The sequence below is a fragment of the Thunnus thynnus genome, chromosome 5, assembly GCF_963924715.1.
Source record: "Thunnus thynnus chromosome 5, fThuThy2.1, whole genome shotgun sequence".
In the NCBI taxonomy this organism is placed as follows: domain Eukaryota; kingdom Metazoa; phylum Chordata; class Actinopteri; order Scombriformes; family Scombridae; genus Thunnus; species Thunnus thynnus.
Genome location: NC_089521.1, coordinates 11,063,370 through 11,081,379, shown reverse-complemented (window position 1 = coordinate 11,081,379; position 18,010 = coordinate 11,063,370). Strand labels below are relative to the sequence as shown.

The 18,010-nt window shown below is 45.6% G+C and overlaps 1 protein-coding gene across 1 annotated transcript; it reads left to right on the top strand.

The window, feature by feature from the left end:
• The first annotated feature begins 520 nt into the window (after positions 1 to 520).
• On the top strand, positions 521 to 17,451 carry tshz3a (teashirt zinc finger homeobox 3a). The gene is made up of 2 exons (XM_067589196.1): positions 521 to 922; positions 13,197 to 17,451. Exons 1-2 carry the CDS (start codon positions 883 to 885, stop codon positions 16,511 to 16,513), a joined length of 3,357 nt encoding a protein of 1,118 aa, XP_067445297.1. The 5' UTR covers positions 521 to 882; the 3' UTR covers positions 16,514 to 17,451.
• Positions 17,452 to 18,010: the final 559 nt, after the last annotated feature.

Sequence of the window (18,010 nt, the reverse complement as noted above, 5' to 3'; positions counted from 1 at the left end):
ATGGTAATAAATACTGCTCTACATTGCAATATTAATAGTTTATATTGCACAAAACAACTGAAATCATGAACCTGTTCAAAAGCTTTGAAAATGTGTCAGATTAAATAATTTTATCATCAGTGTGTTTTTTGCAAATTGATTGTAGTAAATGTGTTTAATTATTATCACTAGGATGTAATAATGACTTAAAAGAACTATAAAACTCCAATAATAATAAATAGTTATAAATACAGCACATTCCTACATTTCCATGTGAATTTCACCAGGATAGATTCAAATTCAAATGTGAAAATGTTATATTCCCTCATGATGAGTATACCTGACACATGTCCGTTGTGGAGACATTTTTGGGATATTATTCAGATTATTTGTGGTTGGTGATGATCAGTCTGCAATGTGTAATAATCAACTAATAGCTCGTAAGCGGTGATTCATAAGGAGAGCAGAGGTAGGAGGACACTGGTGTGTGGTGTCCGCCCCTCTCTGAGAAGTAAAGAGTTAACGGAGCGGTGGGTTTGCCCATTCTCCTGCTGTGAGTGACGCGATCATCTCTCTTATCCCTCAACTTCGCCTGTTGCCAGACCAGGCAGCCGAGGTGGACGCTGGCTTATCAACGCTGACATTCTCAACGCGACCACACCAATATTTTTTTATTTAAACCCCGCTCCGTTTATTTATTTCCCCGCTGACTTTCCCCGCAGGCTGCTATTCCGTAACGATGATTTTTAGTTTTTCTTTCCATCGGACTCCCCGATGTTGTGCAGTCTACTACACGAAGGCGTGAATCTTTTTTGAGTAGAGGTGGATCTTCCCGGATACAGCGAGGGGGTATATTGAATAAGAAAAAAAGAGGAGTTTCACGGAAATCCCCGCAAATAAAAAATGCCACGGAGGAAACAAGAAGCGCCCAAGCGCGCAGCAGGTACGTAGATCCAACTATAATGTGCGTAAAAAGGTTTATTATGATAAAGCTGCGGATGTCACCTTTGGTTTTGTAAAGCTCACTTTACAGTCACAGCATTTCCGTTTCCACTTTGTGTTTTTTTTTTTGCTCACTAACGATGCGCTTTGTCACTCCTGGCTACTCTTGCGAGACCTCATAGAAACTGTTACCTTTTTTAAAAAGCGGATGTACAGTTTGTATACAACGATCTGTGATTCTGCGTTTTCGCTCTCCACGCTGTGCAGCTACTGTAGTCCCATCGGATGAGTTGGCTGCTGTAAACTTTCGCTTCCTATTGTTCCCAACTTGAATCCCCGACAGTTTCCCGATCCGAACTGCCATCTAAATGTGATCTGTAATAGTAACTCTGGAAATAAACAGTGTTTTCCTGTTGAGGGCGAGTGCCCGAGGCGTGCCATAAGGTGGACATAAGGGCTTTGTGCGCATTTGATCCGAGCGCATAACTTCTTTGCACAAGCGAGAAAGAAAAACCCCTACCTCTGAGCTTTTTTTTTCTTTTCTTGGGATAAGATAAACAATTTGAGAGCAGACAATGGGGTTTCGTGGGCTGGAAGGAGCCATAATCGACAGTTGCCATGTCTGATTTGACGGTTGATTGATTGGCTGTCATGCGGCTTTGATCTGATCCTTCCCGATTTGCATCAGAAAATCACTTCCCACCATGTGCTGCAGGCCCCTGACGTCACGTTTAAACCACTTTGAAAGGCCCTGTGTACTTTTTACCCTCTCTCTCTTTCTCTCTCTCACACACACACACTCTCTCTCTCTTACTCTCTCTCTCTCTCTCTCTCTCTGATGGTCAAGTGACTCACGAAAAAGTGAAAGAAGGGGGGACAAAGTGGTTTCACAGTGAGACATCACACACACACACATACACACAGAGAGACACACACTTCCAGCAGAGAACATCACACTCTCATGTGCACATGCTCACTTGTTCACTTTGAACACATACACACAGTCACTCACAGTCTCACACACACACACACACACACACAGTGGGTAGAGGAGGCGGGAGGAGTGGGTTAGGGGTTGTAAAAGGAGCCGTGTGCTATGTAATGGAGGGGAGGAATGGGTTTGCTCTGTCAGACCGGCCGTCACAACGGCTTTGTTTCATGTTTGATATAATTGTCTCTCCCCTGACAGGCCCATTCATCAATGGCTTTAATGGTCAATCAGAGACAGGCTGAGTGAGTGCTCCCATTCTGTTTAGCCATAAGCTGGCCTGGGCTTTTATTTCATCAAAATGCCCCAGCCTAATGTACATGCTCACTGGCTCAGAGTGGCCGCGGGGAGCACATAAAGAATGACTGAAAGCTTTCTGATTTCAGATCAGTGAGAAGGATGCTTTTTTTTTTCATCTCCTCCTCTCCTCCTCTCTACTCTCTCCTCCCTGCTACACTGCTGTTTCTCTGTTGACGAAAGGGAATAAAAGGCTGTAATATAGATCGTTTTGTGTTTTTAGAAAACAACTTTTTCTCCCTGAAACCACGCTTCTTTGTTCATTCATTCATCTATTCATTTCTTCATTTTTTCATGCTCCCCTTCCACCCCTGTCAGTCAGCCCGTGCAGCTGCAAGTTATAAAGTTGTCAACTGTTCAGTGGCACACAAAGGGTGATGATGAATTGATTGCAGCACAGAGCATGGTGATAGAGAGAGCAAAGAAAAGGATGACAGATGATGGGCCCTGATTAGGGACTTAGGGGGAGAGTCAGCCCACTGCAACCTTGAGACTTGCATGAAAAATCTACCCCCACCCCCCCACCCTCCCCCCCATATATACACACACACATACACACACCCTGCTTTGCTCTCTCATTGTCTCTCAAACACACACTCTCTCAGTTTCTGCCTCTCTCTCTCTCTCTCACTCTCTCTTTCCTTCCTCTGTCTGAGAGGGTTTCTCTCTCCATAGTAGAAAACTTGTTTTGCCTGCTTCATTAGCGTTGGTCCAATTAGCCGTGAGGCTGATGGAGTCCTGACAGGCCCTGTGATTGGAGATGACAAGCTCGGGGTGCCCAGCCCAATGAGGTTTGCCACCACTTTGATGTAATCAACTTGATATTACACAGAGCCGCTCGCCTTTGGTTGTGCTGTAACTCAATTTTCCGCTGCAGGTGACAAATGGGCCTGCGTACCTGGGTCAGGTCTGAGTGCTCTTAACAACCAAGGGCAGCTGGCCACGTAAACAGCCAAGCAAACATGAGAAAGAGACTCTCCCAGCTGTGGTAATACAGACCTCCTTCCTTCGTGGCTGGCGATTAGCTTTGCCGCAAGCCCTGGGGCCCGAAGCTGCTGAAATGGCTGCAGAAAGTTGAAATACTCCACTGATTTAACGGGAAGTCGACATCGGCTTTACAACATGTGGGCAAAGTTGCGGCTATTTGAGTGGAATGTCGAACCTGTACAGTATGTCTACAGAATGGTGTCAATGTATTTACAGTATCCAGAGTGTTGCATGTGTCACTGCACTGTCAGGCCACCGTAGAGAAAGCCGCCTTCCCTTTTCATACACCATTACCTGTGCTCTGGTCATTTGTGTATGACTGTGTATGAGAGAGAGTCTGAGACAGAAGGAGAGGGGTGGGGGAGCTAGGCTGGTTTGGACCAGGCTCCACAGCAACAGTCTCTTCTTTCTGCAGGGTCAGGATTATAGCTGCCAGACTGGCAGCCATCACTCATGTCTGTCTGTGAGTGTGTCTGTGTGCAGGCTCAAATCAGTGGGCATCCACTTTCTGATTTGTTGGGTTTGATAGTGTGTGTGTGTGGTTTGGCTTATGATAGTGATGAAAGGAATTGTAACTGTAGACTACCTGCTGGGGTCTTGCCATAATTCTCTGAACCCTGTAGTCCTTTTACGTCGCCCGGTTTCTTCTTCTCTTCTATATTTTCTCACCTATGCAGTCTATATGCCAACTTAGCAACACAAGACGTAGTAGACAAACATGCAGTGTTGACGCTAGTAAAGATACAAGCTTTTATAGCACACATTGCAGACACATGTGCACATGTTGTGGCTGGGTTGTAAAAGCAGTACGTGAAATGAAGTACGCTGTTTTTATATCTGTCTGACTTCCTGTTGTTTATGTGTGAAAAGCATGCCCTTACGGAAGCAGCAGGGGAGCGCGAGTTGGAACTTAATTGTTCGGCCGACATACGGACTGACAGCGTTAGTGAGCTTTAACAACAATACGCCTCCGCTGGCGTTGTTTGCAGGTGTGAGTGTGGCTAATGTTTTGGCCTTGCAGTCCCCGTTGCTAATGAAAGTCCTGTTGCTGGATTCCGGTGAGGTTGAGTCACGTCTGTGATCTATGTGTCTGATAAGTGCATACCTAATGAGGCTGTGAGCACCAGTGGATAGAGGAGGAGGAGGGCTGACAGAGTGTTTCCCACAGGTATTGACAGATGCCTTTTTGTTTTTGCCATAGGCCCTGACTCCATAAATCCTGCCTGTGTAATGATAACAGTGCCACTCTGCCAGCAAGTGAGCGAAAGAGGGAGTGTAAGAGAAGAGAGAAAGAGGGCAGAGGGGGAGGAAGAAGAGGAGGAGGTGCTGGTGGTAGGGATGATGAGAAGAAGAAGAGCGGGGGTGGTGAAATGGGCCTCCTCTCCTTTTTAACACACACTTGGCAGATGTCAGGCCATAGGGTTGGGCTCCGGGAGAGAAAGAGAAGTGTAAGTGCTGTAGTAGTGTCACAAATAGAAAAACCGTTAGCCATCCACTCTTTCCTTTCAGCTCTCAGTGTGCTTTCAGCCGAGGTTTTCAGCCGGGACTGCTGTCTGGGCACTGAGTCTGAGGCTTTGTAAAAATAGTCCCACCGCTGTTGTGATAGATGCAGCTGCACTGTGGCGACAATTGGGACAGGCTGGATCCCTCCAACCGCACCACCCACCCACCCACCCACCCACCCGCTCTCAGTCTTCCACCCCTCCCAGAGGTAGAGAGCGTCAGAGCCTGATGGGATGTGTGCTCTTTTCGGGGAAACTGAGCCGCTCTGGTCTTCAGGGGTCCTGAAACCCAATCCAGGAGGAGAATAGCCCAGCCATGCCAGAGAGCCGATTTCCTTTTCAACAGAGTCATTTATCACTGACCCACCCTTCGCTTCTGACACGGTGACGTGTGTCATTTATCAAACAGGCTTTACCAGACACACAGAGGAGGGAGGTGGATAGGGGGCAGAGAGGAAGAGAAAGAGAGAGTGAAAGAGGATAAAACAAGACAGAGAGTGGACTGAGAGAAACAAAGAGAAGGAGAGGAATGGGGAATGAGGTGCAGAGTCAGTGGAGAGAGACAGAGAAATGGAGAGCTAGGAAAGAGACTGTCGTTTGTGTGTGAGAGAGTTTTTCCAGGGAAGAGTGAGTTTTCCTGAAACCCTTGAGCAGAAGCGTTTGGGAGGGGAGATTTTTTCGAGATGACAGGGAGGATTGAGTTACACTGAGTTGTGTTTTGATGAGTGACAGAATGTTCTTCCATGACACGTCTCTGGATGTCTGTATAAGGGAGAGAAGTATGCTTTGTGAGTATACAACAAGTCCGACAAGTGTGTGATTGTTGTTGTGTACTCATAATATATGCAAGCTGAACATGTGTAGAGGCACTGTAGAAGTATGTGTGTGTGCGCATGCACGTGTGACCATATGGCGTCAATGTTTAATGCCTTATGAGTGTGTGTGTGTGTGTGTGTGTGTGTGTGTGTGTGCTGCTCCCTGATGAGCAGGGCTGACAGGTATCACTCATGCAGCAGCCTGGCCTTTAAATGAACCCGAGCTGCTCTGCTCTCCCGTGGCCCTAACAGGCTCTCTCCAAGATGGATGCTTCTTTAAAAATCAGATTAATGATGGATACCAGGCTTATAGTGCCATTTATCATGAAGAATATTATTTAGGCCGGCCGTGTATTGCTGTAACTGGAGAGCCAGGACGAGAAGAAGCAGGGTGGAAAGCCTTAGACAGACACTCACTGTGTGATGGATGGCTGAGCGCTCTCTCTGAGTGTTACTAGACACCAGTGCCGCAGCAGTAGGCCATAATCAGATAGCCCAGGGATGTTTATCCCGCAACTTCACTACCCAGATTGCCTTGCCTGGAGAGTTGCTTTATGAAAGGTATAGTCTGTCATTATTATCATCTTTAGTAAGCAGAATCATGAAAAAACTCTGTAGAAGCCTCAAAGGAGTTTATTGCAATTATACATTAAAATGATCCATTGGATCCAATCGAACCGAATGTAATGACTACCTAGAAGTTTCCATTTAGCTTTGCCCAGAAGAGTCCCCAGCCCCACGTCATTCCCCAACAATCATGAATAAAAGAGTACAGTGAGAGGTCAAGGCAAGGCCAACACTGCTGCTGCACAAAAACTGTTGTTGTGTTGTTGTTTTTTTTTGTTGTTTTTTTTTTGTCCTGTTCTTGTTCCCTCTCTCATTCTCCTACCTCCTCCTCGTCCTCCTCCTACACACTACCGTGATTTATGGTGGCCATCCATCTTCAGGCTGCGTCCATCACCTCCTCGTTGCTAGGCGATCATGGCAGCAGCTGTGTGTTGTGAGAGGGGTTTGGTCGTCCCACTCCCAGCCCAGACTTTGTTCCCAGTCCCCCCCCCCCTACACACACACACACACACACATACACACACACACACACTTACCCCAAGATTCAACTTTCAACACAGTCCCAGTTGTAGTCCCAGCTAGGAGCCGCAAATTTAATCCCAGTTTCAGTCTTGAGCCCATCCCTTAGGTTCAACTTTAGCTCCAGCTTGAGCTCCTACTCTATTGTCTTACTCCCAGTCATACCTTCAGCCCTGACAGACATCCAAGTTAGACTTGCAGATTTAGCTACAGTAATGCACATGAAAGCCTCAAAGGGAAGGTCTGACATCTGCACACCCTGCCCTGTGCTGGCACAGGCCTGATATAAAATACAATAAAGTCCATGGGGCAAAGAAAACATGAGCAGACCAGACAGGTTTTAAACAGGTCCTGTGTAATCCAGTTATGAAAACACTACACTGGAGGTGAAAAGAAATGTAACTAAACTAATCATTGCACACTGTTTGTCTTTGACCTACTGGACCTAGTCAGACTGTGAGTGTCCTCAGCTTAGTTTTAGCATTACTTTCAACCCCAGTTTATCGCCTCCCTCACTGTATAGCTCCTTTCACACAGCCTGATGACCTTTTAACACCATTGTTAAATGAGACCTAAACAGTTCAAGGAATGGGGAAATAAACAGCAGTTCTGCTTCATGGAGCTCTGATTGTGAACTGTTTGAATAAGGCGTAGAGAAAGAGTGATGGAGGCCGAGATGTGGGATAGTTTTAGGAAGTTTGACTCACTACGTATCACCAGATGAGACAGGCTCGGTGTGCATGTCGGACTGGAACATCGCCTTCCTGTGGAGTCTCCATCGGTGTTACTGCCCTTGAGTCTGCACCTGTTTAACCTCTTTGTGTTGTTTTTTTTGTTTGTTTGTTTCCACATTGTTTATCGCTTATTGTGACTGCATCAAGTTTCAAATTGTAAAAACTAGGACTTTATGAGTTTGGTCACCTTGTTTTCTTCTATATCGGTGTATATAACTGGAGGCATTTATGTGTTTGTGGATCGCTTCGTGTCAGACAAACAAGGTTAATTTTCAGGTCTTGAAGCTCTGTATGTGCAGCTGGCAGCTCTGAGGTCCAGTCATAACACAACGAGCAGCCGACAGTTGAATCTATTGAGTGTTAGTCTCTTTTTCTGTTTTTCTTTCATTTTCTCTGTCTATCTCTCAGCTGCACTTTCTCTTTATCTCTCTCTCTTTCTCTCTCCCTCCCTCCCTCTTCTTACTTTGTGCATTGACAAGGTTCAGCCCTAAGCTTTGCCTGGGGCCAGAATGATCTCTCTGTTTTTCCCATCTCCCATATCACACATCCTGCACTACAATCGGCGGACACAATGTATTCACAATGCCATCAGGGGGTAGAGAACACACACAAATAAAATCTGACAAAGACATCCATGATCACTTGTAACATGATAGCTTGTATGAGCATAACATAGTGGCAGAGATATGTATTAAAAAACCCAGAGTGTGCGCAGCACTAGATAGCCTTCTCTGGTCATATCTGAAAAAAAGGACTTATGTCAGGACTTGTTAATTTTTCAAATGGCTACTGATCACCTGTTACATATTTTCTCGTGGGACTTTGAGCCAGACTGTGAGGATCAAAGGGAACAGAGAGAGAGAACTAAGTTAGATTGAGTGCGTTACTTTGACAAATGTGTACAACAGAAAGGCATTTTAGGTATGTTACTGATCTGCTGCTATTTTGACAGAATGAGGCTGTTTTGGACTAAATTATTCTAATCTATTTAAAGAGTTTTAGGGCAGCTGGGAAACTTGAGAGAGTGAGTGGAAGTCGGTGGTTTGTGGTTTTTTTGATTGTGACTGAGGTGACTTCCTGTCCTGTAGCGTTCTAGAGCTGTTTCCTGTCAGTAAGAGCCCCCTGCTGAGGGGCCGTGTTGGTTTAAGGGCGTCAAGGTCCAGTTAAAATACTGTACACATGTCAAGAAACACTCATGTTTAACTCTCCTCTTAGAGACCTGCTTCCCAATCACCGACTGACTTCAAATATCCAAACCAACATGTGATCAAAGGTCTCGGCAACTACGTCGTACCTCCTTCCCTCTGTTGTTCAAAAATAAGACACGATACACTCTATTTAGATAGTATTTTTATGCAAGTACAGCTCAGTGTGTTTCAGTTCTTTTATGTCAACAGGGCAAAATCCTATAATCATGCATAGTTGTAGAATTTATTTAACTAGTAACAATAGACGGCAATCTGTGCTTTGTTTTTGTTGTTTTTGTCTTTATACTGCTTTTTTGTAATCTTTACAGTAAGCTATAAAGGACCACCCATGTAGACAACTTCCTCTCCCCTCCCTGGACTCCAGCTGCATCTTTGCGCATATTACAGTTCTCTGCGTACAGTGATACAGTGATAAATAAAGATGCAATGGAGCTATGAAAACCCATATAAACATTACTTTTGCAATAGCATGCATTTTGGTTCTATTTTCTTTAAAATCCCCTGAGGATGTTAACCAAGCATTCTTCTTCCTCTCTTCTATCCACATAATGTACTATAATGAACACACTGAATTTACATCATACATTACATCAGTTAACAGAAGTGCCTAACCATCATTTTTAGAGATTATTTTACATAGGAGTATGTGCGTGTGTGTTCTCACCACAGCTTTGCACAATAATGTCAGAAAAAGAAACAGAGGCGCTGTACATTCTTTCTGCAATATACAGACATCTTCTGTCTATGCAGCGCCTTTTTTAGCGTAAAAAAGAACAGATGAAATATCGTACTCGTAATGACCGCACAAAGGACTCAGCATTTTATATCACAATGCTTGTGGCAAGGTTGTATTTTTTTTATTTTCAGAGACCAAGCAGTCATTGGAGTTTGAGGGTCAGACACAGGTAGAGATTTTAATGACACATCCTGTTTACCCCGTTGCTGTTGGGTGTGATCTGGCTTCCAGACTGTTTCCCCAGCTGTGGAGGCCAAACCAGGAACATGCTCTTTGGTCATCAAGGGACTGATTTAAGAAAAAGGACAGGATTTCATTGAAGCTTGATGAAGACATATTCACAAATTCACTCATTTATTAAAAGATTTGAAGCTTATTTTAAAGATGGCAGTGTACGATTTCTACTTGAGAAACAGACGATTGATTTATTTTTTTTATTTTTTTTATTTTTTTATCCAGGTCTTCATATAATCTCTTATGCATACGAGGCCTGGTTTAAAACACAGCATCAAAAACAGACAGTATTTTCAGCAGCACTTGAGGAGAAATAACCCATGGGACAGAGGGAAGGAGGCAGAGAGAGACACTGAAAGGCTCTGCTTTACAGGCAGCCACAGCACCTTCCTGCTTAATCACCCCCTGTCCCTGCCCTGTCTGTTGTTCCTGATCGTCAGAGCAGCACTGCAGTATTTCTATCAGATGATCTCTCCCTCCTCGTCTGCGGCCCTTATGTTTATGAAAATGATACTCCACAGGAATGCCTCCTGCATGCCAAGATGTCACTGTCTTTCTTCATCTCTTGCATCTACGTGCGTGTGTGTTTGTGTGTGTGATGGGGGGTAGGGGGGCCGCGCTGGTGTCATGACTGACTGACTTGCTTTATTTATAATTACGTGAGGGTATATTTGAGGCTGTGTATCTTAAGGTGAAATGTGTGTTTCTGCATGTGAGACTTATATTTTCTGCAGCTCGTGTGTTTGTGTGAACGTGTTATTGCTATTTTTGTGTGAGCCGTGACTGAGATGTAGATTGTGTGAAAGTGCACCTCCTACCCTTCTTATTCACCCCACCCCAAAGGAATCATTCAAGGAAGCTAATGATTCTTGTCTTTCCCCCACATGGCATCAGCTCACTTTATCATTACAAGAACACACACACACACACACACACTTTCTCTCTCATATACACAAACATTAGGAAAACTCACACACTGGCCCTACACCATATGCTTAGATATTAGTTAAGACTGCAATCCAAGAGTATTGTTGCATTTATAATCCTTTTCTTTTTTTATTCTAAGGGAGCCTCTATACTCCCATCACCTTTTATTAGCTTGATAAATAACCTCTGTTGTCAGTCAAGCCAGGGAGAATAATTGGATGTGGTTGTCACCCTGTGTGATGGATTATCAGTCATTGGGGATTAAATTAACAGATAGTGCTCAGACATAATGGTTTTTGTTTTGCATTTTAAATTGCCTGGGAGCACGGCTAGACTCTGTAGGTTTTTATAGCTGGTCCTTTTGGACTCTTCTCTCCCCCTCTGCGCGCTATCTCGGCTTAATGACAAATGAACAATAACCTAAAGGGCCGCAGCTCTATTAGTATGAAATGTAAAACATTTACTACCAAGTTAAAGCACACTGAGAGGCCAGGGAAGGCTTACGAATGTGATCGCATGATGTGAAATTGGATATAACGATAGTTTGATGAAATAGCCAGACAATGTGGAGAAATATGTGGAATGTTTCCTTGTTGAGGGAGAGAAAGGTGACCTGACAACTTGGTCAAGCGGTGTGCCAGGCTCCCCTGATGCAATCTGACATCTGTGACCAGCTAGTCAGGAGACAAACACATTAACTACCTCATCCTGGCTGGATTTCCTCTTTCAAATGAGAATCTGACACTACTACCTTCCCGACGAGAGGTAGAAAAGAGAGTAAAGCGAAAGGAAAAAGGTTACGGGCAGTTGCTTGAGCACTGGTAGCAGTGCGATATCTCCCTCGCATGTTTGCCCGAGCATGAGCGATTTACCTCCTCGCCCCCTTCCTCCATCCTCCCAGACCCCTCCCTCCCCTCCACTTCCACATTATCATAATTGTGTCCAGAACATGAGGGGCCAGGGAAGTGATCATGTCATTTTATTTACACCCTGCTTGGCCCTTTTTACAAACGACATGCCACTGACTGCCAAGCGGACTGGGGCCCGACGACATCTTTTGATCAGGGCTGTCGGGGCCTATCAGCGGAGAATGGCAGGTAATGGATATCTAGTGACAAACCAAATCTCCGGGAGGACGGAGAGTGGGCCGCACCTGCCAGGTCTCCATTAGGCTGGCCTCTCAGTGGGGCTGCCTGCTGACTGTGCCCCCAGGGCCCAAATCAGACCAGCGCCAGCCGCATGGCTGCCTAGAGATTGGCTGTTAGCACTGGAAATGAGAGTTATTTCAGCTATGACATTTTTGTTTAGACTGGACGTGTGTGTGTAGGGCGGTGGGGGGAATGAAGGATTTAGTCACAGCGTGTGTGTATGTGTGTGTGTGCTTGTTTGTGTCCACATGCACAAGCTTGACTGTGTGAGTGCCCAAAGCATTAAAGCCCATACCTACAGCTTCTTTCTGTGGCATTTGTCTTAGTTTACAATATTGTCCAAATGGCCTCAGACCTGTCCAGAGATTATTTGTTTTTCCTTAAGTTGAGCGGTTTAGTGAGTGAGGTGGACAGGAAATGAGGGAGGGGGGCATGGTGACACTGCGGAAGACGGGGGTGAGTGGTGGGTGAGTTGGCGTTGTGTGGGCAGGTTTGCAGCCACAGAGGACATGGGGATTTGTGTGTATTTGTGTGTGTGTGTGTGTGTGTGTGTGTGTGTGTGTGTGTGTGTGTGTGTGTGTGTGTGTGTGTGTGTGCGTGTGCAGCCCTAAAGTACACGTATCTTTCTCATACAAACTCATGCGCACGCACACTTACCATTTCTCTCCATATGAGCAGTGGGCGCCTACATGCAAAGTGACAGGTCGCTTATGCATCGCCATCATGTTGACAATCCTCACTCTCACCTCATCCTCTAAATCCCTCTCTTCCCTCTGTTTCATTCTCTACCTACTTTTATTTTCTTCCTGTCTTTTTCTTTTTTATGATGTGTGAAATGCCTCCGTATTACGTTTGCATGACATTTAACACCTGTGTCGACTGTTGAGATTTGCAGCATGAATGCGGCATGAACCCAGAGTATTGACCATTTTCCACACATTAAGACACTAATGAACTCACTTCAGTCCAGATGACACTGTGGGATTTCTATCTAACATGTCGAAATTTCTTCAACAAAATTCTGACATCCCTTTCTTTAAACTCCTCATGATATGTTCTTTGTCTGTGTGCGTGTGCATGTGTGTGTGTGTCTGTATGTATGTGTGTGTAATCAGAGAAGAGGCAGATGAAGAGGCGTCAGACATATTAACTGACAGATGGAGGTTGATCCAACTCATTTATTACCCCAGAGGAGAATGCCACAGTGAGATTGGGCTTCATTAATTTCAGATTTAGTTTTCATTTCAAGCTGTTGCGCCCTGAGATAAATAAAATGGCGCATTATGTTTTTGCCAAGATATTTCTTTTTTGTTTTCCTCCAATAGAAGGAGTGAAGAGAGGGGAGGCATAAGTTCCGTGTGGCTGGGGTAGTATATAAATACAGGCTCGCCTAGAGGAAAATAACACCTCAACGGTTGATGAGGTGAAATGGGATGACTGTAATTTCTCAGCTCAGCTTTAAAGGCTCCCACACAGATGGCTCATTTATCCCTGGGAGTCCTCAGGCACACATAGCAGGGAAACTTTTTCTCCAGTTATTCTAACATAGTGTGTTCACTCTCTGCAATTTAACTCATCTCTTTCTTTCTCTCTTTGTCTCCATTTTCTTGCAGCCTATTCTCCTGAGGATCTGGCAGAGCACACTGTGGGGGATGAGGAGGTGGAAGCAGACGACCTACCCTCAGCCCCTCAGGACGACCTTCCCATGAAAGATGAGTTTGCGGAGCAAAGTGTAGGGCCTGCTAAGGACCAGGCATATGACCAGGAATCAGCAGGGGCCGCAGAGCTCTCTGGACAAGAGATGGACAGTGAGTCACATGTGAGTGAGACCAGTGATCGTCTCTCAGACTTTGAGAGCCCCTCCAGAAAAACTGAGGGCAGCTTGGTCACAGCACCTCTGAATGGTGGCACTAAGACACCCCCCATAGGTATGGACACCTTGGAACATATGAAGGCTGTCTACTCTAGCTTCCTGACCAGTCCGCTCTGGTCACCACTGAACTTTAATTCTACACCACCGCAGGCACAGTCCTCTGCCTCTACGGAGAAGCCAACTCGCAGCAACAGCACTAGTAGCAGTAGTAGCTGCAGCAGCAGTAGCTATGACTGGCACCAGTCTGCAGTGGCAAAGACACTTCAACAGCATCCTCCCCAGAGTCGTCACCCTGCTCATTCTGAGTCCAGCCTCTTTAGTACAGTCCAGCTCCACAGGCAAAACCCAAAGCTGTTTGGCTCAATCTTCACTGGAGCCAGTAAATTCCGCTGTAAGGGCTGCAGTGCTGCTTATGATACCCTGGTGGAGCTGACAGTTCACATGAATGATACAGGCCACTACCGCGATGACAACCAGGACAGGGCAGGCAGTGGTGCAAAGCGCTGGTCCAAACCACGCAAGCGATCCCTGTTAGAAATGGAGGGGAAGGAGGATGCTCAGAAGGTTTTGAAGTGCATGTATTGTGGCCACTCCTTTGAATCCCTCCAGGACCTCAGTGTCCATATGATCAAGACCAAACACTACCAGAAAGTGCCTCTGAAGGAGCCTATGGCCCCTGTGGCAGCCAAAATCATATCTTCTAAAAAAAGGGGGCTTGTGGGGTTGGACCTCACTGCCTCACCACGTTCTAGAGAAGGAACACCCAAAGCTAAGCACCTACATTCAGACCTGAGTGAATCCTCACAGAAACCTTCCTCCAGCCCCTACACCGCCCATAATAACCGCTATGGCCACCAGAACGGCGCTAGCTATGCTTGGCAGTTTGAATCCAACAAATTCCAAATCCTTAAGTGTATGGAGTGTGGGAGTTCCCATAATACACTGCAAGAGCTGAGAACCCACATGATGGTGACAGGACACTTCCTGAGGGTGACCAGCTCTGTGGGAAAGAGAATCAAAACACTTCCTGAGGCCACCTCCCCCAACCCAGGGAGGGTTACCACACCTACTGAACAGAGGGTCCAGTCTGTCCCACTCGCACCCTCCACCTTCTCTCCTCCACCTCTTCAAACTACCACGACTCCCCCCGCTACCTCCCCTCCTCTCAAAGAGATCAAAAAGGAGGAGGTTGAGGAGGAGTGTACTAAGCAAGAGGCTGTTGAAAATGAGAAGCAAGTTGCAGATTTAGTTGGGAAGGAAGAGGATGCTGAGAAGGAGGAAAAATATGACATCTCAAAGTATAACTATCTTACTGAAGAAGACCTGAAGGAGAGTCCTAAAGGGGGCTTTGATATTCTGAAATCACTGGAAAACACTGTGACATCAGCCATCAACAAGGCCCAGAGTGGAAATCCAAGCTGGGGCGGCTACCCTAGCATCCATGCAGCCTACCAGTTCCCCAGTGCCCTAAAGCTCCAACAGGGCAGCATGGAAAAGAATTCCCCAATGAAGTTCTTGTTCAACGGAGGGGATGGAGTGCTGTCCTCCCTCGCCAAGAACCAGCCCCTAATTTCCCCACCGCTGACGCAGTCTTCCCCCTTCCCCAGCAACAACTTCCAGGCAATGGAGGATTTAGTGAAAAAAGTGACTGAGAAAGTAGCAAAAGTAGAGCAAAGGGTGAAGCAGTTGTCTCCAAAGAGGGAGAACCATCTCTCTCCTTGTAGTAGTGAGGCTGGAGAATCACATAAGGGAGGAGAGGCTGACTCACCACGGGAATGGAGGGCAGTCACCCCAGCCAATAGTGACAGGGGAAGCCATAGCGACAGAGCATCCCCGGCAACAGAACCCAAGAGAGAGACAGCAGTCAAATCCCCACTCACCTCTGCATTGAGATGCAGCACCGCCATTATCACTGGCCATACTCCTCCAGAGCAGCCCTTTGTCAATCCTCTAAGTGCTCTTCAGTCAGTAATGAACATTCATTTGGGGAAAGCAGCCAAGCCCTCCTTGCCAAACCAAGATCCCCTGAGCCTGCTCTCCAGGCTCAGCCAGAGCATGGCTGAGAGGGCTGCTGTGGCCGCTCCTCCCTCACAGACCAAAAAGCCAGAAAGTGTAGTTGATAATAGCTTTTGCCAGCCCAGTGACGACCAGCCTATGGACCTCACAAAAGGGAAAAGCGATAGAGTAGGCTCTGTAGGCTCAGCCCCCTTAACACCCTCATCCACAGCCTCCTCCATCTCCCCCTCCTCTCTTGTTACTCCTGCAAAGCTAACAGTGGTCTCTCCCTACACATCCAGCAGCCCTCTACACGAAAACGCCTTGTCAGATATCTCAGACATGCTGAGGAACCTGACACAGTCCCACCATGTCCCAAAGCCTTCCTCACGGTCCCGGGTCACAGACAAAGCGGAGGTTGTGGTCTCTACGCACGATGATGATGACTCATCCCTGCATGGCCACAAACGCAAGGGTCGTCACTCCAACTGGAACCCACAGCACCTCCTCCTTCTGCAGGCCCAGTTTGCCTCAACATTGAGGCAGACATCAGAGGGGAAGTACATCATCAATGACCTCAGCCCACAGGACAGAATGCATGTGTCTCGTTTCACAGGTCTCTCTATGACCACCATCAGCCACTGGCTGGCTAACGTCAAGTACCAGCTAAGGAGAACCGGCAGAACCAAGTTCCTCAAGAACTTGGACTCTGGTCAGCCTATATTCTTCTGTAGTGACTGTGCCTCGCAGATCCGAACCCCAGCAGCATATGTATGCCACCTGGAAGCCCACCTGGGGTTCAGAATCAGGGACGTGGCCAAGCTGTCCCCAAAACAGACTGTCAGGGACTCCCACACTCTCACTGAGAAACTTGTGCCCCTGGAGTCCTTCCTTTCTCCACAATCACAAGATGACTGCAGTAGTAATGGGGTAGTGTACCGCTGCCAGCTCTGTGTCCGTAAATTTGCCACTAAGCACGCCATCAAGCTTCACCTCAGCAAGAGCCATGGGAAGTCTCCAGAGGACCATCTGCTATATGTGTGTGAACTCGAAAAACACTAAAGTACTCTCAGCAGTAGAAAAACTGGAAGACATCTATATACATTTATATAGACTGACTGTTAAAAACAAAAAAATAAAAAAACTGAATATTTGAAAAGTGTGGTAATGCACAAAGATGCCACGAACTACTGTTAAAAATGTCAGCACAAAGTGTTTACATCTATTCGGCCTATAAACATTTCTGATTTCTCTCTATTTCAAAAGACATTTATTTCACATGTCAAAATATACTGTAGGTCAAAGATATTCAGCCCGATTTGTTGTCTCCCTCACTATACAGTATGTACACCTTTTTGATAATGAGAGACAACAGAGTACAAATTATTTCATGATCATGGTGAATCTCTTGACAAGAAGGTCATCTGATAACTTGAAATGTATTAACTTTATTGTATTTATTTTGTATTTTTGTGAGTTTGGTTTTGCTTTGCTGGTAGACTGCATGTTCAACAAGTTTTACTGTTACGTTTGTACAGTCCTGTCCTGTCCAGATTTTAAAATGCCCTTTCAAACTGGTAATTTTTCTTAACACCTTAAAACAGCCAAATGCCTGGGAAAGCTCCTTTAAAAGAATCTGCCAAACAGCAAAAGTTCATTGCTTGTTTTTATAGTTTTCTCTGTACAGCCTATTGATTTACTTGCTGATTGTAAAAGCTGCCTTGTTCTTTATCATTGAGTGAGGGGCACGTGAAATCCAGGTCTGTGTAAAAATGTAAATATAGTGTATAAGCTTACAACTTGCTGTTTAAATTATGCATACTTGTTATATTTCCTAATTTAAGAGGACTATGACTATCCACTGGTGCAGAGCCTTTGAAGAAGATTAAAAGGACATTGTTTTGCACAATAGTTTTATAAATGTTATTTGATAAAAAAAAATACAAATATGTTAATGCCTTGTGCTTCTATGATTAAATTGAATTAACTGCTGCATAAAACCTTTGTTTTCTTTCATATTTACCAATTAGAGAAATTTGTGGATCAAGGTGAATCTGAATTTCTAATTTAAAAAGCAATATTTAAATAAGAGAGATAACTGACACACTTGACTGACGTTAGCCAGCCATATCAAATTTTTCACCTGGCTTACTGGAAAATCATGCATCCGAGAAAAAACACAATTATTGTTCCACAGTGTAATGGCTAAGCATTTACAAATCAGCTGACAGATTGCTTGCAAGCCTACATCTGCAGAAATGCTGAACGGAACTTAAAAACGCTCAGCATTTTTCTGTGCAGTTGTTTTCACAGCCACAGTTTGTCTAGATATTCCTGGTGATTTCTGTGTCGCCGCGTTGTTGTGGGGCGGACTTGAGAGGTGCGAGTGGTGCCACTGCCTGCAAGGCGTCTGGCAGGTGGTGTGTGCTGCATGTAAACCACCAGATGTTTCTGAAACGAGCCACTGGAGGAGGAGGAGGCAGGCGGGCTGCAACAGCAGGCAGAGTGGGCTGATTACCACGGGGGCTTGGATGCCATCAGGAGCCCTGGGCACAGACA